Here is a 27,456-nt window from a genome sequence, read left to right as displayed (position 1 = left end):
TCATGGAATATTTCCTGCTAGAATCAGTGAGCATAGCTAACTAGAGAACATTGAAAGTAGAAGTTATTATCTTGTATATCTATTTGCAATTGTATTTTTGTTAGATTTTGATAAGTTATGATTTGATATTTGCTGAAGAGCATCTAATGTGATAGAATTTTTAGATAAGTTCTGTTCTCATGGTGTCTCATTATGCCACCATTTTAGTGCAATTTACCAACCAAAACTGTTTTGTTAAATGATTACCTTACACATTTGAGGTAATTTATAAAAGATTTTTTCTTCCCACTTATCAGAATCGTGAAAGGTTCCTTCAGATGTTATCTCAGACATTGGAGAAGAATCATGAAACTTGCAGTAAATCAGGTCTTGTTTCAAAATTCTTAAAAGAGTCTGATATTGAGGATGTTGCTGTGAAGATGGAGTATAACATATTTACATCTTCTAGTGTCATGATGATGTATCGTAAAGGAATTATGGATATGGTAAGTTTTAAAATTAATTTGTTTATACAGTATTACTATCGAACATAGATTTAATTTAAGTACCTAATAACTAGATAATTACGGTAATTACATTTTTCACATTTAGCATAATTTGAACCTTACAGTTACTATCCTTATTGTTGATACTGCATATAGACCTGCCTGTTTCGTTGAAATTTTTTACCCGTGTCCAAAAGTAATACTGGATTCTATTCTTTAATGTTCAGGTTCACCCTTAGAGCCAAGGAAAAACAACCTTTTGATTCATATCCTTTTTATATTTTCAGGTCATGAGTATTAGGAAGGATACACAAGCATTAAATTATCGCATCGAGTTGGCTGAACATGAACCACAGTTAAGTTTGAACCAACTAGCCAAGAAGATAGAGGAAGATATAAGAAGAAGAAAAGAGAGCAGCACATCCAGTGCAGGATTTAAAAGTGCTAGTCAAATATTGAATGAAAAATCCAACAGCCAAGAAAATGTGTCAAAACAAACTCCAAATCTCAGCTCTCGAAAAGGGTTTTCTTTGAAAAGATCACCAAACCATCAAACTTCATTGAATACTTACTTTCAAAAAGTCCCTAAATCTGACAAAGGGAAAGACCATCAACTTTCTGAAAGTGAATCTGAAAGTGGAGAAGGCAGGGATGAGGAAAATAAGCAAGAAAAATCCATAGATGAAACTGAAATGAAAGAGAAGGTTTTTCAAGAGGTTGGAGATGAGATGGGAGATGAGGAAGTTGCTCCTGAGCCTGAGTTGAAAGATGAAGTTGCTTCTGAGACTGATGAAGACAGAAAATCTGAAAAGAGTGACTTTTATGATCCTGATGAAAATGAGGAGTTTGACCAAGAAGAAATAAACCTTTCTGATATAGAATTATCTGGAGATGAGGCATCACATATGTCTGGTTCATCAGAAAAGTTTCCTTCCCGAACTAATTTTAGTAATGGCGAAGAAGTTGATTCCTGCGAAGAAGATTCTAAAGCAGAAGTTGTGAAAGATAAGTTAAATTCTCAAAATAAGGCAGATGAGGAACTAGACACTAAAATCTCTACAGATGATAGCTGTAGTAATATGGTATCTGACAAGTGGAATGATGATTCAAGAGAGAAATGTTCAGGAGGATATAGTCCTGGTCAGGTTTCAACCTGTGAAACTAAATCATCTCATGAAACTGGCAGTGATTGTAACACAGAAGCCAATAAAGGGGAAACTTATGATGTTAATGGAAGGGAAAATGTTACTGGTAAGGAAGAGTCAGCAATCAAGAGTACTAAAAGGGAGAGAAGTGTTTCTCCAACTATTCCAAGAAAAAGGCTATCTATTTTTGAGGAGGTGGATATGTTTGCTAGATTAAATGCCAATAAAGCTGGAGGACTGACACCTGTTGAAAACATGAGCAGTGATGAAGTAAATTCCTTGGATAGTAAGGATGTTAAAATACCTAATTTAATGGAACGTGATAATATAAAAAGTGAGTGTGAAGACGTCTCAAAATGTGAAATGTTAGATTTAAAGAAAGTTGATTTATCAGAGACAAACAATGCCACACATGACAAATTTTCATCTAAAGAAGAAAATAAATCAGAACTGACAATGCCCACAGAACATGAGAAATTGAAAAATAAACAAGACAAACCAAAATCCTCATGTAGTGGATATAATGGCAGTATAAAGTATAGCAGTAAAATGCCAGATACCAGTCACAATAAGAGGAAAAGACGGGAGTCTGTGGATGATACAAAAACAAGGCCTGCTGTACTACAAGAAATAGATTTATTCAGCAGTGCAAGCTGTGATTCAGATTCTGAGTTTGTTGAACCAAATAAGACAGAAGGATGTAACAACAGAAAGAAAAGGAAATTCCGAGAATCTGATAATAAGGAAAAAAGTTCAAGCAATGAAAGACTGGGAGAAAGTGGCAAGTATACTAACATGTTTCAAAAAGAAAATGAAATGCAAAGTCATCCATGTAAGCGACGGATGAGTGATGATATAAAGTCATCAAAGAATTTTAATATTTCAAGTGCATCATTAAAAGAAATAGATATTTTTGGTATGGTAGATAGTGATGATGAAAGTAAGATTGATAGAGCAGTAAAGGTCAAAGGAGAAATTTCAAAAGTTCGTAAAGATAAATATTGCTCTCGTGGAATTGTGGATGGTGAAAGAAGAAAATCAGAAATGATGTCGGAACCAGACGAGAAATCAAATAGTGCCAGTGAGAGTGACACTTATTATGAGTTGTCGTGCAAGTCAAAGAAAGATCGTTCTAATGAGAAAATTGAAGTTGTCAGTAGTATTCATTCAACTTTAAAAAATAGAACACAGAACGATGTAATTAAAGATAACAGGGATAAATATAAACACAAACAGGAGGAGGATTTTGTGAATGTGGAGAAAAGAAATTTGAAAGAAATTGATATGTTTAATGTTCCAGAAAGTGAAAGTGAAGCTATAACAAGTGAAAAGACAGTTTCAAAAAGTAGGAAAATGCTGAAAAAGGGAGAAGCTAAAAGCATAGCAAAGAAGGAATATTTTGATGTTAGTAACACTGATAATGACGGTGGAGAAATTCAGATGAACTCCAGTGATGATAGTTTGAAATTCAAAGGTAATCAAAGACCCAAGTCACCAAATGATAAATTCGGAAATTCTTGTAAGCAGTACAAAGTATCTCCAGTGAAAAAAGATACAAACAGTGATTTGAAAGAAAGTAATATGTTTGCTATTGTCATCAGTGATGATAATGATGGAGAGTCTAGTAGTAACGAAAGAGGAAGTTCATGTAATGTGAGATATAATAAAAGAAAGGAATCTAAAAGGAAATATGAAAAGGGTGATTTAGAGTCAAGTCTTTTTGGTAATGATAGTGAAAGTGATGTGAGCTCAAAGAAAAGTGACAGGGCTAGAAAATTAGAAGATAATTCTAGGACTAAAGATACAAAAGATAAAAAACTCCAGACTTATGGGGATGGTCTACTTAATGAAGTAAAGCCAAAGTGTGATCAAAATAAAGATATTCCAGTGAAAACAAATAAGAAAGATAAGCTAAAAGAGATAGATATGTTCAGTGTTTGTGATAGTGACACCGAAGACACTATAGGTGCTTCTAAAAGTAGTAAAGGAAAGCAAAACAGGCAAAAAGTGAAAGAGAATAAGTCAAAGTGTGAGAAAGACAGAGAGATTCCTCTAAAGGCAGATAAAAAGAAAGTATTGCGTGAAATAGAACTCTTTGATGCTTATGAAAGTGATGATAGCGATTGTATGACGAGTTATAAGAAAAAAACAAGTTATGTAAAAGGTAGTAAAGTAAAAGAAATGAAAACAAAAGGTAATCGAAAAGATTTTAACTCTTCTTTTGATAGTGATTGTGAAAGTGATGTAGAAATGAAAGGTAAACAACATTGTAGAAAAGACATAGATAAAGATAAAAGTACAGGATCAAAATTAATTTCAAAATATAAGGGATCCTCGCATTCAGAAAGATCAAAGCATTCAGATGATGATAAAAGCCAGTTAAGAAGGAAGACTGTGGATATTCAGAGGACTCCCAAGAAAAAGAGTACCGGTGTCTTACAAGGATTTGATATGTTTTCTACTTCTAATTTGAATTCTGATATTGATACAGATACTGAAAATGAAGATGGTGCTAAGAGTGAAGATGGTTTCAGTGATGAACAATGCAATGAGAGTGGAGATAAAAGACCTCAAAATTCTCATGATAGAAAGTACTCCACAGTTACGAAAAATGAAACCTGTGAGCCAAGTAGTAGAGCTTCCTGTAGTGGTAATAATTTAACTAGTGCTGAAATTAAATTGCCTTCCTCAAAAGTTAGTATTGATGAGGAAAACAGGTTGAAAGAACTGAAAGAAAAGGCAGACAAAATGAGAAATAATTTTTCTCTTCCTGTAAAGATTTCAAATGAAGTGCCCAAAGCAATTGTTAAATCACAAGAAAAAGATAGACCACAACAGAAGAATAAGTACATGAAATCTATGTCAAATGATTCCAAATTTCATTCTAGGTCTGAAGGCAGTTCACACAGACAGGACAAATATGGTTTCATGAAAGGTGATAGAACACCAAGGAAAAATAAGGAAAGGTCAGAAAAGCACCAAGCAAGGCATCAGGGAGGTGTTAATGGGAGAAAAGATAATTGTGATAAAAGCGCAAGAGACAAAATCACTGATAGATCCCATTGTAATGATAAAAGAAATTATAAAGAGCATGCGCAAAATGCAAGAAACATTGGCAAAGACTCTGAAAGACTGAGCAGAAACTCGGAGCAATCCAACAAAGAGAGTAGCAGATTGCATCAAAATTCTAGAAAGGAACTTCAAGGTCAAGCTAGTTCATCTAGATGTCATGAAAGGAAAAACAATGATGATTATGATAATGCAAAGGCTGCAAAGTCGCCTTATAGCAAAGATTTGAATCGCCCTGTATTAGAATCTAATAGATCTGATAAAGAACATAGTAGGTTTGGTAGAAATTTGAGTCATTCCAGCAAGGATTCTAGTTCAGTTCTTGGGGATTCAGTTATGGAATCAAAATGTTCAACTGTTTCTCCTAGAACTTCACACAAACATGAAAAAGAATCCAGTGACAGTAGTAGAGCCCAAAATAAGAAATCAAAGAGTTCTTTGGAGAATTTTGAAGAACGTAAGCTTTCAAGTAACCGATCGCTTCATCAAGGAAAGATTGGTTCTATAGAGAACACATTAGAGGACAAGAACAAAAAGGATCTAATGTCCTCAGTTAAGGAAAAAGAATGTGGCTTAGAGAAACATGAATATTCAGGAAATAAGGGAAAGAATACAAATACTGATAGTAGGAAAAGGAGTAAATTCAGTAACTCTGCTTCACCTGATCATAAGAAAACAGATGTCACTTCAGACGTCACTGAAAAGCTGATTAAAACAAAAAACTTAGATTCTAAATCAAAGGAGGTTGTTAGTGGTTCTGGACCAAGTAGTGCCAAAGATTCTTCCTTAATAGAAAAGAATGAAGTTGTATCCAATGAAGGATCCAGCAAAAGTAAAAAATCTGTTGACAAGAGAAAACTAGCAGATTGGGTTGTTAAATATCTTATGCCCTATTATAAAAAGAAAGATATAGATGGCAGAGATCTTTTCAAGATCTTGGCTCGGCAAATGTCACACCAGATTGTGCAGAAAGTGTGCGATATAGGTAAGTAATATAGTACATTCCTAGCAATTATAAAATCTAATATATCTTTATAGTTATGGTCATGCAATGAATAACATGCAAATTATTTCTATGAATCTTACCTCTGAATAGAACAAGGTACTGTATTAAGTAAAATTTATAAGTTAACAACATCTAATTAAGGATTTTGACAATTGAATAAGCTAATATTTTAAATATTTAACTTAGCCGGTGGATATATATGTAGCTATCATCTCCGACGGTCGACAGATTCCAAAAACTCGCGAGCGATCACCGTGGTGGTTGCTGGGTGTGAACACCAGCGCTAACTGCCGGCAGGATACCGCATATATATCCCCAGGAATTCAGTTCTTCTCCGTTGGTTGGAATGACAACTTTGGTTCCGCTCGCGCTTAACCTCAAAGTTTTCAACTAATTGGTGAAGTACTTTTTCATGGTTTTATGGCTTTCGCCGTGTTGGATTACGATAAAACTCTTGAATAACTTTTTTGATTTTCTGTTGCTGAACTTGGCTTATTTTTTGGACTCTCTTTGAAATTTTCATAATGGCTGACCCTTCTCCTGTCTATCATAAATGTTCTAAAGACTAATAAACGCCTTCCTAAAGCTTCCATCGATCCTCATTCTATTTGTATTAATTTCCGAGGCAAAGCTTGTCAATTAGGGGATCGATGTGAGGAATGTGTTATTTTGTCTGAATTCGAGTGGTTGGAGTATGAGAAATATACTCGAAAACTCGAAAGAGATAGGGTTAGAAGAAGCTCTTCTCGATCGCAAGAATTTTCCTCTTCCTATGCCCCTGAACCTTTTCCTCCCCCTGTAGTGGTAGTTTCAGAACCCCCTACTGGCACTAATGAACCTTCTCTTAGAGATATGTTAAAGGCTCTTCAGGCATTGGGTAAGAAGGTCGAATCGCTGGCCTCGGACAGGAATCAACTTATGTCCGACGTAAAGATTTTGAAGGGTGAAAGTGATAAAGTGAAAAGTGCAACAAATGTGTTTAGTGTTTATCCGGAGGATTCGTCTGTTCGTGCTTGTCGCTTACCCAGTCCGAGACCTCTTTCAGGCTCCCCAACCCCTGGGAGAAGGAATGTCGCAAGACCAAAGGGAGCGAGAGGCTTTAACCAATGAACAGACGTTCCCTCAAAAGTATCAGACGTTGCTCCTCAAGCACGTCCTTACCATAAGACAGGAGAGACTAAGTTCTCCTCGTCTTCCGATGACTCGTTTCTTAAAAAATCTTGGCGTAAGGTTTCGAGACCGTTGAAGCGTATATTAGTTCTTTCAGAACAAGATCAATGTCCTGGCTGTAGTCATTGGGACAGCCCCGACTGTATTCCCTCATCGGAGGATAACTCTCCTATTAAGCGATCTCTTTTATTGTCTAGTTTTGTGGCCCGGAGGCCTATTCTAAAAGTCACGATCCCATTTTGCTTTCTGGTCGTTCCAGACGTGACGTTGATTTTGATTGTCCCGTTCATAGCAATGACGTTCATGAACAGACGTTACCGACGTCACGATCTATTTCGAGTGCGGTTGACCCGAAGTTAAGTGTTTTGCAAGATATGCTGTTAAAGCTTTCTTCTTTAATGAAAGCTTACGATCCTATTCCTGTGCGAAAGGATCCTTTGCTTGCTGTACGTCACGGTTCTGGCAAACGTGATTCTGGTCTTCAACCTTCTAAACGAGATTTATCTCGTCGCTCTGACGTTATCCCTAGTTTCAGCTTTGCTGTTAAACGAGATGCAGAGCATAAATCTTGACGTAACGTTAATCGGCAGTCAGTTCAGTCGAGTCGTTATTTTGATCAGCAGTCAATGCAGTCCCACCGAGACTTTGAACGTCAGCCACTGCAGTCACAACGTGACGTTGAGCTGCAGTCGCCATGGATCCGATGTGACGTTGAGCGGCCGACACCGCAGACACGATGTGACGTCGAACGTCAGTCACCGCAGTCACGATTTAACATCGAACAGCAGTCACCGCTGTTTCTACGTGACGATGAACGTCAGTCACTTCAGTCTCGACGTGTAGTAGAACAACATTCTCTGCAGTCACGACGTGACGTCGACCCTCCAACTTTAACTTCTGCTCATATACAAGTTGATGTAGCCTGTCAGGCTTTACCTTCACGTCATTCTGAATATTCTCCTTCTCGCAAGACTTTAGCTTTATCAGATGATGTGCCTTCTGAAGAAGAAGTTGATGATCCCCTTTCCTCTAATGTACCTTTGGGGATTCATGCAGAAGAGGAGGAACTTAGGGTTGTCCAACAATCCCTTGACTTTAAAAAGATTATGAACATCTTTAGGGAAATTTTTCCTACTCATTTTGGAACGGCTGCTCCACGTTCGCCGCCGTCTGAATTTACTTTAGGCATGACTTCTTCGACTCCTTCGTTTACGAAGTTAGTTCTCTCTCGCTCTTCCAAGAGAGCCATGCGCTTACTGGGAGACTGGTTGGAAACCAGGAGAAGTTTAGGAAAGTTTTCCTTTGCTTTTCCTCCTTTTAAATTGGCCTCTCGCTCGAGCGTCTGGTATGACACAGGAGAAGTTCTCGGCTTGGGAGTTCCTGCCTCTGCCCAGGGAGACTTCTCAAGCCTAGTAGACTCTCCTCGTCGTCTAGCCATGAGACGTTCGAAGATTTTCTGGTCATCTTCAGAACTTGATCATCTCCTGAAAGGAGTTTTTCGTGCGTTTGAAGTGTTTAATTTTTTGGATTGGTCCCTGGGAGCCTTAAATAAGAAGGTCTCTCCATCGGACAATGATATTGCTGTACAAATAATGTCATGCATGGACAAGGCCATAAGGGATGGCTCCAATGAACTGACAGCTACGTTCACTGCAGGATTACTTAAGAAAAGAGAAACCTTGTGTTCTTTTCTTTCTGTAGGGGTTACCCCTTGTCAGAAGTCAGAGCTTCTTTTTGCGCCTTTGTCGAGTACTCTGTTCCCACAACATCTTATTAAAGATATTGCGTCATCTCTTGCACTGAAGGACATGCACAATTTAGTGGCCAAGACAGCGCGCAAGGTTTTACCTTCTTCTTATGCCAACAAACCCAAGTTTGATACGCCAGCTACAAGATTTATTCCTCCCTTTCGTGGCAGAGCCCCCAGCAGGGGAACCTCTCGTCCGGATAACAAACGAGGTAAGAGAAGGGGATCCAGATCCTCCCGTGGCAGAGTCTGACTGCCCACGGCTTCAGGCAGCGGTAGGTGCCAGACTGACGAACTTCTGGCAGGCCTGGGAGAGAAGGGGAGCAGACCGAGAGTCAGTTCTGTTACTAAAGGAGGGTTACAAAATCCCTTTTGTATGGAGACCTCCTCTAGTAAATTTTCCGATAGACCTCTCTCCCAGGTATCGAGAGGAGACAAAGAGACAGGCTTTGCGACATCAAGTGTCTCTTTTGTTAGAAAAGGGGGCGGTGGTGAAAGTCTCGAACCTTCAATCCCCAGGCTTTTACAACCGTCTCTTCCTGGTTCCAAAGAACACAGGAGGTTGGAGGCCAGTGCTAGATGTAAGTGCTCTCAATATGTTTATTGTAAAGACAAAATTCACGAATGGAGACTACCAAATCTGTTTTAGCAGCGGTAAGGGAAGGCAACTGGATGGTCTCTCTCGACCTTCAGGATGCATACTTCCACATCCCGATTCACCCAAACTTTCAACAATATCTGAGGTTTGTGTACGGGAAAGTAGTGTATCAGTTCCGAGCACTGTGCTTCGGCCTCAGCCCTGCTCCTCTTGTTTTTACAAGGCTCATGTGAAATGTAGCGAGCTCTCTCCATTTGTCAGGGATCAGAGCCTCCCTTTATTTGGACGACTGGTTACTCAGGGCGTCGTCATTATATCGCTGTCTGTAGGACCTCAAATGGACATTAGACCTAACCAAAGAGTTAGGTCTCCTAGTGAACGTAGAAAAGTCGCAACTTACTCCATCCCAGACAATTCTTTATTTTGGGATGGAGATACAGAGTCGAGTTTTTCGGGCTTTTCCGTCTCCCACAAAAATGGAGCAAGCTCTGCTAAAAGTCCGTCACTTGCAAGAGAAAAGCAGTTGCTCTGTAAGAGTTTGGATGAGCCTCGTGGGAACTCTTTCATCGCTGGAACAGTTTATCTCTCTGGGGAGACTCAACCTTCGCCCTCTCCAGTTTCACCTAAACCACCATTGGAACAAGGAGAAGGGCTTAGAGACGATTTCTATTCCGATCTCCAACTCAGTCAAGACATGTCTGACTTGGTGGGACAGCAACATCAGACTTCGAGAAGGTCTTTCTCTTGCGATCAAGAACCCAAACCATGTGTTGTATTCAGATGCATCGGATTTGGGTTGGGGAGTGACACTGGACAATCTGGAATGCTCGGGTCTTTGGTCCACAGATCAGAAGAAACTCCATATAAACTGCAAAGAACTTCTGGCAGTCCATCTAGCTTTAAAGAGTTTCGAGAGTCTGGTTCAGAACAAAGTGGTAGAGGTGAATGCAGACAATACCACGGCCTTGGCCGACATCTCAAAACAAGGAGGGACTCACTCCCACTCCCTTTTCGTCACTGCAAGGGACCTTCTCATTTGGTCAAAGGCAAGAAACATCTCTCTTTTGACGAGATTCGTGCAAGGAGAAATGAATGTCTTAGTGGACTGCCTCAGCAGAAGAGGACAAGTCATCTCCACGGAGTGGACGTTACACAAGAATGTGTGCGAGAAGCTATGGATGACATGGGGTCAACCCACCATAGATCTGTTTGCGACTTCACTGACAAAGAGGCTCCTGACTTACTGCTCTCCAGTTCCAGATCCAGAGGTGGCCCACATAGACGCTTTCCTGATGGACTGGTCTCACCTAGACATCTATGCCTTCCCACCGTCCAAGATCCTAAACAAGGTGCTTCAGAAGTTCGCCTCTCATGAAGGGACCAGGTTGACGTTGGTTGCTCCCCTCTGGCCGTCGAGAGAATGGTTCACAGAGGTACTTCTATGGCTGGTGGACATCCCAAGAAGTTTACCGTTACGGATGGATCTCCTGCGTCAACCTCATATAAAAAGATTTCATCAAAGTCTCCCCGCGCTTCGTCTAACGGCCTTCAGACTATCGAAAGACTCTCTAGAGCTCGAGGGTTTTCGAAGGAGGCAGCTAGAGCGATCGCGAGGGCTAGAAGATCCTCTACCATCAGGATCTACCAATCTAAATGGGAGGTATTTAGAGACCGGTGCAAGTCCTCCTCTATTTCCTCTTCCAGTACCACTGTAGCACAGATTGCAGACTTTCTACTTTATCTTAGAAATGATTGCACCCTTTCTGCCTCTACCATTAAAGGCTACAGAAGCATGTTAGCTTCAGTTTTTAGACCTATAAATTTGGATCTGTCTAATAATAAAGATCTTCAAGACCTTCTCAAGTCTTTTGAGACTTCCAAGGAGCGTCAGATTACTACTCCTGCTTGGAACTTGGACGTGGTCCTTAAGTTCCTTATGTCTGATAGGTTTGAGCCGTTGAATTCAACCTCACTCAAAGATCTTACACTCAAAACTCTCTTTTTAGTGAGCTTGGCTACCGCAAAGAGAGTTAGTGAGGTACATGCTTTCAGCAAAAATATCGGCTTCTGCGCTAATAAAGCAGTATGCTCACTTCAGCTTGGTTTTTTAGCCAAAAATGAATGACCATCTCGTCCAAGGCCTAAATCGTTTGAACTTCCCAGTCTATCTGAAATTGTTGGGAATGAAGTTGAAAGAGTCCTGTGCCCTGTTAGAGCTCTTAAATTTGATTTAAATAGAACCAAATTGCTGCGAGGTAATTCAGAGGCTTTATGGTGTTCAGTTAAAAAGCCCTCCTTACATATGTCGAAGAATGCGTTGTCTTACTTTATTAGACTTTTAATTAGAGAGGCTCACTCTCCTTCAAGTGAGAATGATCTAAAATTGCTTCAAGTTAAAACTCATGAAGTTAGAGCGGTGGCAACTTCAGTAGCGTTCAAACAAAATAGATTCCTTAGAAGCATTATGGACGCAACGTTTTGGAGGAGTAGATCTGTGTTCGCTTCACATTATTTAAAAAATGTCCTGACTCTTTATGAGGACTGCTACACTTTAGGACCATTCGTAGCAGCGAGTGCAGTAGTGGGTGGAGGTTCTACCACTACATTCCCTTAATCCCAATATCCTTTTTCTTCTTTTGAAACTTTTAATCTTTTTTGGGGTTGTATGTGGAGACTAAGAAGTCTTCTGCAATCTTTTGATTTGGCAGGTGGTCAAACTTGTTTCTTGAGAGCGCCCAGATCAAGGGTATTGATGAGGTCCTGTTATAGGGGTGTTCACCCTAAATATAACAGCTCCTAGAAGTCTTTCAGCACCCTGAGTGGAACGCTGGGCTTCGTAAGGATAGCGGACTAATGAGGCAGAGTATCATCAGAGTCAGCTTCCTTATCAGTTTGTTTGTTTGTTTGTTTTTTGGATAATTGTCAAAAACTCTTGAGCTTATATTCCTTTAGTGTTTAATACTGGTCTCTACCCTCCACCATGGGTGTGAATCAGCTACATATATATCCACCGGCTAAGTTAGATATTTAAGAATGATATTTTCAATTTAAAATAAATTTTTGAATATACTTACCCAGTGGATATATGTAATTAAAGACCCCCCCTTCCTCCCAGATAGAGACCCTACGGACTGAGAAGAACTGAATTCCTGGGGAAATATATGCAGTATCCTGCCGGCAGTTGGCGCTGGTGTTCACACCCAGCAACCACCACGGTGATCGCTCGCGAGTTTTTGGAATCTGTCGACTGTCGGAGACGTTAGCTACATATATATCCACCGGGTAAGTATATTCAAAAATTTATTTTAAATTGAAAATATCATTTTTTATGAAACTCCCCTAAATATTGCTTCTACTTGAAGCTGTGTTGATGTCTACCCCAAAATAAATATTTCCCCATTCTCTCACCTTGCAAAATGCCTCTCGTCATCATCATCACCTCCTCCTACGCATATTGACGCAAAGGGCCTCGATTAGATTTCACCAGTTGTCTCCGTCATGTACTTTTGAAAATAATTATAAATCATCTACTTCATGTTTCATAGACCTTAGCATTGTAGACCTGGGTCTTCAAATTCTTCTAGTGCCTTGTGGAGCTCAGTTAAAAGTTGGAACTAATCTCTCTTGGGGAGTGTAAAGAGAACGCCCAAACCATCTCCATCTACCCCTCACCATGATCTCTTCTGCATATAACACTTGAGTAATCTCTCTTATAGTTTCATTTCTAGTCCTGTCCTGCCATTTAACTCCCAATATTCTTCTGAGGGCTTCGTTCTCAAATCTACAAATTTTCAATATTAAACTTAGCCGGTGATCATATAAGCTGTCAGCTCTGCTGCCCGACAGAAAAACCTAAGGACAAAATACGCCAGCGATCGCTATACAGGTGGGGGTGTACATCAACAGCGCCATCTGTCGAGCAGGTACTCAAGTACTCCATGTAAACACAGAACCAATTTTCTCTCTGTCGTGCCACCGGCAAGACCTACTAAATACGCTGTTGCTTACTGGATTGATTTTCAAAGATTTTGGTGAAGTACTCATTTCTAGTTATTAGCTTTCGCTTTGCAGAGGTTATCTTCAATACTTCCTTGCATTCTTTGATTGAATTTTGGATTATTTGTTGACGACTTGGATAGATTTTGAATTCCCCTTTGACTAATTCAAGATGGCTGACCCTTCTCAAGTCCCTAAATACAGGAAGTGTAGTGCTAGGGACTGTTCAAGGCGTCTTCCGAAGGCCTCTATCGATCCGCACACCATTTGTTCCAATTGTCGGGGTAAAACCTGTCAATTGGAAGATCGATGTGAGGAATGCGTTGGGCTTTCGGAATTCGATTTTCTCGAATTCCTGAAATATTCACGTAGGCTAGAGAGAGATAGAGTCAGGAGGAGTTCATCTCGCTCAGTTGATTTTTCCTCTCCCCATGCCCCACAACCTATTCCTTCCCCTGTAGTGGTTGCTCCTGATCCCCCTTCTAGCACTCAACAACCTTCGATGGCAGATATGATGCGTGCCATCCAGGCTCTGGGTGAGAGAGTCGAGTCATTGGCGAGTGACCGTAACCAACTCATGGCAGACGTCAGGGAGTTGAAGGGTAAGAGTGCAGTGGGTAGTGACCTAGTGAGTGGAAGTGTTGTGAAAAGTGTTAGTGTTGTGCTTGAGGGTGCGTCTGTTCGTGCCTGTCGTCCTCCCAGTCCGGGACCTCTTGCAAGCTCCCAAGCCCAGGGGAGAAGCAATGTCGTACGACCAAAGGGTTCGACAGGCTTTAATCAGCGGACAGACGTTCCCTCCGTGGTTTCGGACGTATCTTGCCAAGATCGCCCCACCCACAAGAAGACGAGAGAGCCCATTTATTCCTCGTCTGCGGAAGATGTTTCTCGGAAGAAACAATGGACCAAGGTCTCACGACCTCTCAAACGCAAGGTCCCTTCCGCGCAAGTCCAACGGCCCAGTTGTAGCCACTGGGTCAGTTCGGACTCGCTGCAGTCTTCAGATGACTGCACACCTCCTAAGAGAGGCAAAGCGGTACCGCAACAGGCAATAACACCGTCTGTTGCCGCACCTGCTACTGTAGACCCTAAGTGGGCTTTGCTGCAGACCATGCAGACACAGTTGTCATCTTTAATGCAGGACTTTCGTGCGGAGAAGGTTGACGCTGCACCCGTTAGCCTACAACCAACCACGGTTGTGCGTCCAGTTGACGCTGAGGCTACCTTCTCCCGCACTCCAGCTGTGAGAGTCCCGCCACCCATGCGCACTGTACCCTGCCAGCCGCATGTTGACGTTCGCCGACGCACGGAACCCTCCGTTGACGTTCGCGAGTTACAACAACAACAACCTAAGTTGTTTTGTTTTGACGCGGTGCGTCAACCTCCGCAACCCACTGTGGTTACCCCTACTCGCCCACAGCAGACTAGACAGTCGGGAGTAGACGCTTTGCGCCCCCGCGCAGCTATGGTTGTTGCCTGCTCACAGACTGACCAACAGTTCCATGACGTTGCGTCCAGTGCAGTCACGCATGCACCCGTGCTGCCGGACTCAGCTGACCAGCCAATGCCTACTCCTTTGCCGCTTCCTCTTCAGCATTCAGACGATGGACTCTCTGATGATGACGACGCTGCACACCTTGACGACCCGCACACGGACATCGACGAACCCAAGACCACGCCTCCCTCCTTGGACTTTAGAAAAGTACTTGCACTGTTCAAGGATTTGTATCCCGATCAGTTTGTTTCTGCGGCCCCACGCTCACCTCCATCTGAGTTCGCTTTAGGCACGCAGTCATCCGCGCCTGCCTTTACGAAGCTCGTCCTCGCCCGCTCGTCCAAGAGAGCTTTAAGGGTGTTGGGAGATTGGATGCAGTCCAAAAAGCACCTGGGGAAGACAGCATTCTTGTTTCCCCCTGCGAAACTTGCTTCCAGATCGAGCGTCTGGTATGCCACGGGAGAAGTTCTCGGCTTGGGAGTTCCTGCCTCTGCCCAGGGCGACTTCTCAAGTCTAGTAAACTCTCCCCGCAGGCTGGCCATGAGACGCTCCAAGATTTGTTGGACTCCTTCAGATTTAGATCATCTGATGAAAGGAGTGTTCAGAGCGTTCGAAGTGTTTAACTTTTTGGATTGGTGTTTGGGAGCGTTGAGCAGGAAGACCTCCCCTTCTGACAAGGAAACTTCCATGCTCATTATGTCCTGCATGGACAAGGCCATACGGGACGGTTCCAGTGAGCTTGCGGCTTCGTTCGTTTCCGGGGTCCTCAAGAAACGAGAAAACCTTTGTTCCTTCTTGTCAGCTGGAGTAACACAATGTCAGAGGTCGGAGCTTATGTTTGCTCCTCTCTCGAAGTGCCTTTTCCCAGAGGAGTTGATCAAGGAGATTGCTGCCTCCTTGATTCAAAAAGACACGCATGACCTAGTTGCGTCATCTGCACGCAAAGCCACCCCTTTGCCTTCCGTGTCTAGACCCAGGATGGATACTCCAGCGTCAAGATTTATTCCACCCTTTCGTGGCAGAGCCTCCAGCAGAGGAAGTGCTCGTGCCGAAGGGAAACGTGGGAGCAAGAAGAAAGGTACCAAGTCCTTTAGAGGCAGAGTCTGACTGCCACCGTCTTCAGACAGCAGTGGGAGCCAGACTCAAGAACTACTGGCAGTCCTGGGAGAACAGGGGCGCAGATGCACAATCTGTGAAGTTGCTCAGAGAGGGGTACAAGATCCCATTCTTACGCAAGCCCCCTCTAGCAACGACTCCCATCGACCTCTCTCCCAGGTACAGAGAGGAGGACAAGCGACTAGCTTTGAAGCAAGAGGTGTCTCTCTTACTAGAAAAGGGAGCGGTAGTCAAAGTCCGGGACCATCAATCCCCGGGCTTCTACAACCGTCTCTTCTTAGTGGTAAAGAAGACAGGAGGGTGGAGACCGGTGCTAGACGTCAGTGCTCTGAATGTCTTTGTCACCAAGCAGACGTTCGCCATGGAGACGACAAAGTCTGTTCTAGCAGCGGTCAGGAAGGAAGACTGGATGGTCTCTTTAGACCTCAAGGACGCTTACTTTCACGTCCCCATCCACCCAGATTCCCAACCTTTTCTAAGGTTCGTTTACGGGAAGGTTGTCTACCAATTTCAAGCCCTGTGCTTTGGCCTAAGCACGGCGCCTCTTGTCTTTACGAAACTGATGAGGAATATTGCCAAATTCCTGCATTTAGCAGACATCAGAGCCTCCCTCTATTTGGACGACTGGCTTTTAAGAGCTTCGTCCAGTCGTCGCTGTCTGGAGAATCTAAAGTGGACTCTAGATCTGACCAAGGAATTGGGTCTCCTGGTCAATATGGAAAAGTCCCAACTGGTCCCATCCCAAACTATAGTGTACCTAGGGATGGAGATTCACAGTCAAGCTTTTCGGGCTTTTCCGTCGGCCCCCAGAATAAGTCAAGCCCAAGGATGCATCCAGAACATGCTAATGAAGGACCGATGTTCAGTCAGACAGTGGATGAGTCTGATAGGGACGCTTTCATCACTGGACCAGTTCATTGCGTTAGGGAGACTGCACCTCCGTCCCCTTCAATTTCACCTGGCTGTTCACTGGAGAAAGGACAAGACGCTAGAAGCGGTCTCGATCCCTATTTCCGAGAAGATGAAGTCATCACTGACCTGGTGGAAGGACAACATCAACCTCAGAGAGGGTCTGCCACTGACTGTTCAGACCCCCAACCACGTTCTCTTCTCGGACGCATCGGACACGGGCTGGGGTGCGACATTAGATGGTCGGGAATGCTTGGGCACCTGGAACTCGGAGCAAAGAGCATTACATATCAACTGCAAGGAGCTACTGGCAGTTCATCTGGCCTTGAAAAGCTTCAAGTCCCTCCTTCTAGGCAAGGTGGTGGAGGTGAACTCCGACAACACCACGGCCTTGGCGTACATCTCCAAGCAAGGAGGGACCCATTCTCTGAAGTTGTACGAGATCGCAAGGGACCTCCTCACCTGGTCAAGAGATCTAAACCTGTCTCTAGTAACGAGGTTCATTCAAGGCAACATGAATGTCATGGCGGACCGCCTCAGTCGAAAGGGTCAAATCATCCCAACAGAATGGACCCTTCACAAGAATGTATGCAAGAGACTTTGGGCCACATGGGGCCAACCTACCATAGATCTCTTTGCAACCTCAATGACCAAGAGACTCCCAAATTATTGCTCGCCAATCCCGGACCCTGCAGCAGTTCATATAGATGCCTTTCTACTGGATTGGTCCCATCTAGACCTTTATGCATTCCCCCCGTTCAAGATTGTCAACAAGGTACTGCAGAAGTTCGCCTCTCACGAAGGGACAAGGTTGACGTTGGTTGCTCCCCTCTGGCCCGCGAGAGAATGGTTCACCGAGGTACTGCAATGGCTAGTGGACGTTCCCAGAACTCTTCCGCTAAGAGTGGACCTTCTACGTCAGCCACACGTAAAGAAGGTACACCCAAGCCTCCACGCTCTTCGTCTGACTGCCTTCAGACTATCGAAAGACTCTCGAGAGCTAGAGGCTTTTCGAAGGAGGCAGCCAGGGCGATTGCTAGAGCAAGGAGGACATCCACTCTTAGAGTCTACCAGTCGAAGTGGGAAGTCTTCCGAAGCTGGTGCAAGTCGGTATCAGTATCCTCAACCAGTACCTCTGTAACTCAAATAGCTGACTTCCTTTTATATCTGAGGAAGGAAAGATCTCTTTCAGCTCCCACGATCAAGGGTTACAGAAGCATGTTGGCAGCAGTCTTCCGTCACAGAGGCTTAGATCTTTCCAACAACAAAGATCTACAGGACCTCCTTAAGTCTTTTGAGACCTCGAAGGAGCGTCGTTTGGCCACACCAGGTTGGAATTTAGACGTGGTACTAAGATTCCTTATGTCAGAAAGGTTCGAGCCGCTACAATCAGCCTCCTTTAAAGATCTCACTTTAAAGACTCTTTTCCTCGTCTGCTTAGCTACAGCTAAAAGAGTCAGTGAGATACACGCCTTCAGCAGGAACATCGGATTTTCATCTGAGACGGCTACATGTTCTTTGCAGCTTGGTTTTCTAGCCAAAAACGAACTACCTTCTCGTCCTTGGCCGAAATCGTTCGATATTCCAAGCCTTTCTAATTTGGTTGGAAATGAACTAGAAAGAGTCTTGTGCCGTTGTTAGAGCTCTTAAGTTCTATTTAAAACGAACTAAAGCTTTACGAGGACAGTCAGAAGCTTTATGGTGTGCTATTAAGAAACCTTCTTTACCTATGTCGAAGAATGCAGTTTCCTATTATATTAGACTGTTGATACGAGAAGCTCATTCCCATCTGAATGAGGAAGACCATGCTTTGCTGAAGGTAAGGACACATGAAGTTAGAGCTGTCGCAACTTCAGTGGCCTTCAAACAAAACAGATCTCTGCAGAGTATAATGGACGCAACCTATTGGAGAAGCAAGTCAGTGTTCGCGTCTTTTTATCTTAAAGATGTCCAGTCTCTTTACGAGAACTGCTACACCCTGGGACCATTCGTAGCAGCGAGTGCAGTAGTGGGTGAGGGCTCAACCACTACATTCCCCTAATTCCATAACCTTTTTAATCTTTCTCTTGAAATGTTTTTTATTGTTGTTTTTGGGTTGTCCGGAAGGCTAAGAAGCCTTTCGCATCCTGGTTGATTTGGCGGGTGGTCAAATTCTTTTCTTGAGAAGCGCCTAGATTAGAGGTTTTGATGAGGTCCTTTAGTATGGGTTGCAACCCTTGATACTTCAGCTCCTAGGAGTCGCACAGCATCCTATGAGGATCGCGAGGCTCAGTAAGGAAGACGTACTTAAAAAGGCAGAGTAATTGTTCAAGTCGACTTCCTTACCAGGTACTTATTTATTTTATGTTTGTTATTTTGAATAACTGCTAAAATGAAATACAAAATACTTAGCTCTTAATAATGTAAACATGTAATGCTGGTCTCTACCCACCCCCCTGGGTGTGAATCAGCTTATATGATCACCGGCTAAGTTTAATATTGAAAAATTTAATTTTTATTAATAAAATAAATTTTTGAATATACTTACCCGGTGATCATATATTAAAGGACCCTCCCTTCCTCCCCAATAGAGACCCAGTGGACCGAGGAGAAAATTGGTTCTGTGTTTACATGGAGTACTTGAGTACCTGCTCGACAGATGGCGCTGTTGATGTACACCCCCACCTGTATATCGATCGCTGGCGTATTTTGTCCTTAGGTTTTTCTGTCGGGCAGCAGAGCTGACAGCTTATATGATCACCGGGTAAGTATATTCAAAAATTTATTTTATTAATAAAAATAACATATTTGTTGGATATGGTTTCATTGTCATACCATGACTCATGCCCATACTGTAGCATAGATTTCGCTAAACTGAAACAGTATACAGCCAGATTTTGATATGAAATTTTGACCTATTTTGACTATGCTTCACCCTTTCCTTCCCTTTCATCCATTTGTTTTTCTGTGGACTCGTTCAGCATCGAGTCAACTTTTTTCCTTAGTATCTGTTTGAAGTCAGAAATGTGTCTTTTCAGCAAAACTTTAACAAAGATACTGTTAAGTAATAGATTGACAGTAAAAATAAAATTCACCTTTTTATGAATGCTAACAATCGTTCTCTTTCAGCTCCTCCGTAGGTTCTTGTTACTGGTACCCAATGTAAGGGTATGACAGATCCCTTTTCTTGGGAACCCCGACATGGCATATGCTTAGGGGTATCATGTCTGGGCAGGTGCCTAACAATATATTACCTATCTATCCCCCCTTTTGTTCCCGTAATGGTCCCATAGAGCGCCTAGGCAAGGATGAAGGGTTTTGAATGAAGTGTTAGACCTAAGAATAGTCTTCAGTCCTTAGGCAAGGGGACCAGGAAAGTTACTATTTTGGGTGTATCATGTTTATGGAGGGACGATGAGGTTAGGAAAATTTTTTTAATTAATGTATAGAGTTTATTCCTCAAGTCAACCGAAGGTCCAGTCCCCTCCTTCCTTTCATTTAATTTCCTAAGGGGTCTTCTTAGAATTTTCCTTGTAGTCGCGTATCCGTTATGCATTTATTTATGCTCAAGACACTCTTTTGATTGAATGTTTCCGAAAGGGTCTCTAATATGGTTCACATTATTAGTATTATTATTATTATTATTACTAACTAAGCTGCAACTCTGGTTGGATGGGCAGAGTGCTTTAAGATCAAGCGCTCCAACAAGGGATAATAGCTCAGTGAGGAATGAAAATAAACTTCAAGAAAAGTAATGAATAATAAATATAAATAATTTTAAGACCAGTAACAATATCAAAATGGATAGGTTATACTGTATTAACAATAAAGTCTTTTGTCGGTCATTTCAACAGAAATCTTTCGCTGCTAGTTTGAACTTTGAAATTTCACCGATTCAACTGCCTGATTAGGTAGATCATTCCATGATCTGTTTTGAATATACTATGTATTTCAGATTGTCAGAGGACAAGCGCTTGACATGTGTCTTGCTTCCTGCTGTGATGTTTTGCTCCTTGTTTCACGTTGTCAGTCATGCACACGAGACAAGTGACAATTGGTAGTGTGTGTTCTTGGAGTTAACATATAGGGCTGCAATGTCTATACTCCCAGATGTCTTCATACACCAGACCAACTGACTGACCAGACGCTCATTCCGTAGGCTTGAGTCGTCTCCTACCGGTGCTCCCAAAGCTTGGCGACAGTCACCTTGCGAGTATGGCGACACATGGCTCGCTGGTCTGCTCTGGGGACTAGAGCTGTATTGACATACTCACCATTTCTCCTGACACTGAACTAAGCACAGACACTCACTCCACGGGAAAGAGCAGTCTCCTACCAGCGTTCTTTCTACTCGGTGACAGTCACCCTCCAATAAGGCAACATGTGGTATGCTGATCAGTACTGGCTATTGGGGTAGCTTTGAATCCCTAGATCTCCTGACCCTGAACTAAGGGACCAGTCCAGGCACTCATTTCGTGAAGTGAGTCATCTTGTACCATTGTCCTTTCCGCTTGGCGACAGGCACTTTGCAGCTGAAGCAACACATGGTATGGTGGTCAGTGCTGGCAACTTGGGCTGCATTATCTATCCCCAATTTTTTCTAACATCAAAACAAGTGGACATCCAGACACTCGTTACAGGATCATGATTCTTCTTTTTCCTGTTCTCCTTCCGCTTGGTGACAGTCACCTTGTAAATAAGGCTACACAGGGTTTGCTGGTCTGTCCCAGCGACTTGTGAAATTTGAATTTTTTGGCTACTGCTTTATCATGCGTCAGATGTTTGTCATTTCGTTGTCCCCCCTTCTATGTCTATGCTCTTTGAGCTTGTGACTTTCTTTCTTGGCCCCTAATTTGTGTGAGGCAGTTAGGAAATTAGAATAAGTGTTCTATTTTTTCACCGCTTGGGCTCTGACATCATTCTAAACCTAGAGCTCAAGGGTATGTTTTCTTATTGAGAAACCTTTGTACAAGTGATAAATAGTTGTCTGCATTTATGAGTATGCTATTCAGTGTTCATATTTTAAATGTTTAAGGAAACCAATTCCTTTTAAAGCTCATGTCTCTGCTGCAAGGCAAGAGAGAGAGTTTTCAGAGGATTTGACATTTTCCTACTAATCTCTCTCTATTTCATAAAATTACACTGAAAATCCCATGATTGCCTGTAAAGGATTCAATCTTGTGTTCAGCAGCTTATCTTAGAGAAAACAACAAGAATTTTGTCACGCATATGTAAAGCACTTTCCAATGTAAAGAAACAGAATGTAGCTCATGGAGGCTTTTGTTTGTACCTCACATAGGTAGTAAGTCAGCTGATGACTATCGAATGAAAGAAAACGGGTCCCATTTTCCTTAGTTTAAACATGCAGTCCTTAGACTGTTTGGTAGGAATTTTAATGGATACTTCTGATTCTTTTCTCCTGTAAGGGATTGGGTTAGCCAGCCCTTCAGCGAAGACACAGAGACTACAGTAGTCGAGCACTGTTGTTTTCTACTTGAATAATCCATGGCTGCAATCTTTTGGCTTTTGACTTTCTGCTCTTGCTTTTGGTTAGAAAACTTTGGAATTACACCCCTATACGAGCGGCTTTGCAATGTTTCCACGCAACTGACGATGCAAACATTTTTAACACTTTTTCCTGTGCTTGTTATCGCTGATTTACCTCTAGTTTGCTCTCCCAAAGTGCTAGACTAGATGGACTACTAGTGGTTCACGCATTCTCAAGAGAGCGGCATGACATAAGTAAACGTTTGTAGGTCGCAACTCTTTGCTCGAGTGGTTGTCTGTGACCGATTGCTCTCCTGTTCCCTATCGGTTGCATACCTTTTAGATACTCTTGTTCTGTCCTCCCTTGTCAGGATCACATATTTACGATTTGTCTTTCAGTTGGGTCTCTCTCCCCCTCTTATTTTGGATTATGGATCGGGACAGTCATACGTATGGGGAGACTTCCCTTGATTTTACTCTCTTATCTTCAAGTTCTTGTTTGAACATTCTTCTTTGCTTGCACTTGAGCCCAAGTCTTCCTTTTTCATGGGAAATTAGGGGTTTGTTTGGTCCTCAGGTTTTGCCCCTTTTATTCGCTGGAACATCAAGGGCCAAGGCCCTCTTGATTAAGACCCTCTTTCTCATTCCCTTGACTACTCTCATAGAGTGAGTCTCCTCCAGGCATTCTCAGGCCAAGTTACCAGGGTAAGACAAGACATGTTTTAATCTTACTTTCCAGCATTTTCATGGAATTGAGCTTGTTCGCTCTCTTCCACGCTCTGCTCTTTGAAGTTCATTTCGTATTTGCCTGCTCCTCCCTCAAGTCGTGATGCTTAGGCAGAGCAAGTATTTGAGAGGATGGCACCACTCAAGGCTGTCATATTGCTAGCATGCAATGGTAGACCAAGAGTTAATCTTTGAGAATGAGAACAGCCAGTTTGTCCCACATTAACTTCATCACAATCTCCACTTGGTACCTTCTAAACTCCAGATTCAATATCTGTTTTGTTCTAATAAACATTATTAAGGATCATCCTATGGTCCTGGGATATGAAAAACATGGTTATCAGCTTTAATGTTCTTAGTTATATTTTTAATACTTTATGTATAGGGGACTTTTATTTTGTTTTTGAAATTTCTTCGATTGTTCACTGTATGATCTTTACAGTATATTGTATTGGCTTTGTTGATGGCTTTATTAGTAGCATACATCAGTAAAAGTAACTGGGTGATCTTTTAACAGATAAATTCAAATTCTTTATTTCAGAAAGCTTTTGAACAGATTCTCTATCCTTTAAGAAAAATATTACAAGCTACTCATATCTTTACTGAAATATCATGGTAACTGAGCAAATGAATGTAGGAAACATAACAAGATTTTTTCTATACACAGAAGTAGTATCTTGAGGATTACATTTTTATTAATAGGTTGAAAAGGGTAATTTTTCATGTGTGTATATATATATATATATATATATATATATATATATATATATATATATATATATATATACACACACACACACACACACACACAGACACACACACACACAGTATATATAGATAATCCGGTACATTTGGATTAATTCATTGTCATATTTATTTATTTATTTTCTCTCCTCCCAACAGATGAAGATGGAACAATGCAATTTGTTGATGACTTTTTCCTCAAAGTGAAAAAAATTTCAAGTGAAGATGATATAGTTTTTGATTAGTGAATTTTACTGAAAAACATCTATATACAGTACTCTAGTGGGTGTTTCCCTTGAAAACTCAATGATTGGTTTGAAAATGAAAGGAATGCATCATGGGTTAGTAGTTTGACCCTAGTTTCAGTGCAGGATGCTACTGTTGTATGTGCCTTGCATAGCCCATTATGTCTACTTTTTAGCACTGTTCATTGTCATATTAGCCCAACAACTTTGCTATATGCCTGTTACATTTTGTTTATTCCTGTTGTTCTCTTCAGACTGTCTTATTTTTTATTGACATTTCTCTAGTATTTTGATAGAACTTATAAAGTCTAATTATGACTCAGTTGTGACATTAAACATATTGGTGATTATAAGAAATATACATAGTTTTATGGAAAGACACAGTTGAAGTGTATTTTAGTACAACTGGAACATATAAGGAAGGGCAAGGAGTTGTTCAGGCAATTCAGATGCTCAAGTAAATTGGTAGAGTAGGAGTCAAAATTACAGTAAACACTACATGTTTATATGAATGATTTTCTTGGAGCTTTAGACTCGCATTAAACATTATTACAGTATTTATAATGAGAAACTGGAGAATTTAGCATCAAAATATTGTTTAAATACAATAATGCAGAGGCTGATGCAAGTAAAGATATTGGTGATGTTTATTATGCTGACATCCTTGATGCCCTTGTATTTTGCATGCAAAACTGAAGTTATTTGCAGCCTATTAACAAAAGTTTAATTAATAAAGCTATTTATCCTCCGCATAGATTCCAAGTGAAATAAGCCCGATCCCCTGATGACGTTATAGCCATTCATGTTATCTCTCACGTTAATAGTAGTCACAACACATCCCCTTAAAGTGATTATAAGTTAATGTAGTTTGAAATTTGTGAGGGGACGTATTGTGATCGCTGCTAACATGGGAGACAACGGGAATGGTTATGACATCATTTAGGGGTTGGAGCTTATTTCGCTCAAAATCTTTGCAGAGAATATAGATTGCTTTAATTTTGTTTAGTAAATAAATATAATGGACTCTGCTATAGCCTTAGCTCTTATTGGATGAAAGAGTTCCGAAGTAGCTGTTCCTTTTAAAGGTTTACCGGTACTCTACTTGATTTAGTCTGCTTTAAAAGAAAATATTTGTATTTTATCATAAAGGACCAGTCAATTTTCTGAATATATAAGTATAAGGCCTTATTTATTTATTTTTTTTTGTTAAGGAATATTGCCAAACAACTTAATCTGGCATTATTGAATTTATGAAATTATTATATTTAAGGAGTTATGATATTCTAAAATTGTTTATGATAGTAAGAATGTGGATGATACTGTGTTTATGATAATAAGAATGGGGATGATACTGGAAGTAAATAGTACTATGATTAACCTTGAGATGGACCACATTAATTCAGTAAGGTATTGTGCAGGTAACCATAGTGCATGTAAGAAGCGGATTTGTATTTTGAACACAGGATAAATGTTTTAAAAAAATAATTATTAAACTTACTTTAGGCTAATGGACTTTCATAGATATTTGGCTAATGAATAGTTTATTGTACACACCAAACCTGATTTCATGACTGAACATGCTGTTACATTGGAGATTGTCTAAATTAAACCCAGCAATCATATTAAGCCAAAATTGTGAGTTTTATGTCCACAGCCACACTCATTCTCAAGTCTTAAAGATAAAAGGGTCCTGAAAAGCCCAGGTTAACTGTCTACATGTACGCACATATTCTCATTATATTACAAGCCAAACTGAAACTCTTGTTGGAAAAGCAGAATGTGAGAAGCTCAAGGGCCTTAGAATGGAAAAAGAAATTGAGAAGCAAAGAATATATTCTTATAAGACAATTAAAAAAGAAAAGTAATATTAATGCCAGAGTAAAATAGATGAAACAAATGATTGATCAACTATGAAAATAGACTTGTTAATTTGCTCAAAAAAGTATTTGCATCTGATTTAAACTTGAAGTTTTTCTTATTCAATTGTAAGATTAGAAAGACTATGTCCTAATTTGGTCATATCAGAAATAAAACCTAGAATATTATGTGGTATTCTTTACTAAAGAAGAGGATAGACTTTTATGAATTGCATGTCTAGTACTGTATGGTGGGGTGTATAGTTTGATAAGATTTGAATTCACAGGATGATCAGAATTATGAAAAAAAAAAAAAAAATGGCATACACTATGTGCTACTTGAACAAGAATACTTCAATAAGTATTATGGAATTTATTAAACCTGATGTTTTTGGACTGCATTTTAAGATTCACCCGGTAATGAAAAAACAACAATATTCAGAACAGTAAAATTAAAGCAAAATCATTTCTGCATGATTGGCAGTTTTCAATATTTAACTTAGCCGGTGATTATAATAGCTGCAACTCTGTTGCTCGACAGAAAACTCTAAGGTAAAACTCGCCAGCGATCGCTACACAGGTTGCGGGTGTGCCCAACAGCGCCATCTGTCGTCCAGATACCCAGTACTCAATGTAAACAAAGAACTCAATTTTCTCTCTGTCGAGCTATCGACAAGACGTAATTACTCGCTGTTGCTAAACTGGAGTTTTTTCACAACTAATTGGTGAAGTACTTTATTCTAGTTTTGAGCTTTCGCTATGCAGGTGTTTTATCTTCATCTTAAATCTTGAACTCGTTTTGGATAGATTTAATTATGGTGACAAAGAGAGTACTGTATGGACTTTCTTTCACTTTTAAATGACCGACCCTTCCCTTAGACGGAAGTGTGTTGAGGCTTTTAGTAATTATCTTATCACGTTATAGATTTTCCTCTATATATTTTATATCTCTCCGCCTTTATTAGGCCTCTTCGATTAACTTTCCATTTATTATAAACATATAAAAATAAATTTTAATGTTTTGTGTATATAGACCTTTCCTGAGAGTAGGCGGTCCTAACTTGGAAACCGAAGTTAATCAACGTTGAGCCCTTTATATCGTAATTAGCTTTTAAAGAGCTAAGGATTTAAAACTTTTTAAATGTAATATTTTATGGAAGAATTTCTTTGATAGTCTTCGTACTGTTTTCAAAGATGAACTAACGTTTAGTTTATTTATGCTACGCAGGTGTTGACGTTCAGGACGTTCAACATGCGCTCTATCGTTACGATAGAGAGAGAGTGTATCACGGTTTCACTTTGCAGTAAGAGTAAATCGATTCTGACGTTTTGTTCATTCTTTCTTAGCTTAAATGTTTTAAATTCTAATTTAAAGGAACTTTTTATTTGAAAAACCTTTCAGTTTTTTCCTTTAGTCAAATAACATGTTTTTTTGATGAAATATAATTGGGCTCTTCTCTTAGGTGCGAAATCAAGAGAGAAAGAGAGAGAGAGATAGAGACGGAGGGAGAGAGAGGAGAGAAAACGTTCCGTTCAAGCGGGTAACGTTGTTCTCGTGTTACTCGCGTCCCTAGTCGCTGTACGGGGAGGAAGGATAAAACTTTTTAGGTTTTTATTCTCGTCCCCAGGCTATGTGCGGTGAGAGATTGAAAACGTAGTTTATATGAACTAGTGTTTAGTCTCTTT

At 40.9% G+C, this 27,456-nt stretch overlaps 1 protein-coding gene across 1 annotated transcript in view; it reads left to right on the top strand.

Moving 5' to 3' along the window:
• LOC137648665 (uncharacterized) overlaps positions 1-25,957 on the top strand; it is a 208,523-nt gene extending 182,566 nt beyond the window's left edge. The window contains 3 exon segments of the mRNA XM_068381675.1: positions 297-485; positions 773-5,684; positions 23,829-25,957. Of these exon segments, the coding sequence (XP_068237776.1) occupies positions 297-485; positions 773-5,684; positions 23,829-23,914 (5,187 nt within the window). The 3' untranslated portion in view covers positions 23,915-25,957.
• The last annotated feature ends 1,499 nt before the right edge of the window (positions 25,958-27,456 follow it).

The sequence above is a fragment of the Palaemon carinicauda genome, chromosome 1 (assembly GCF_036898095.1).
Source record: "Palaemon carinicauda isolate YSFRI2023 chromosome 1, ASM3689809v2, whole genome shotgun sequence".
NCBI lineage: Eukaryota > Metazoa > Arthropoda > Malacostraca > Decapoda > Palaemonidae > Palaemon > Palaemon carinicauda.
The sequence above is the reverse complement of the archived record's forward strand: the minus strand, read 5'-3'. Positions and strand labels throughout refer to the sequence as shown.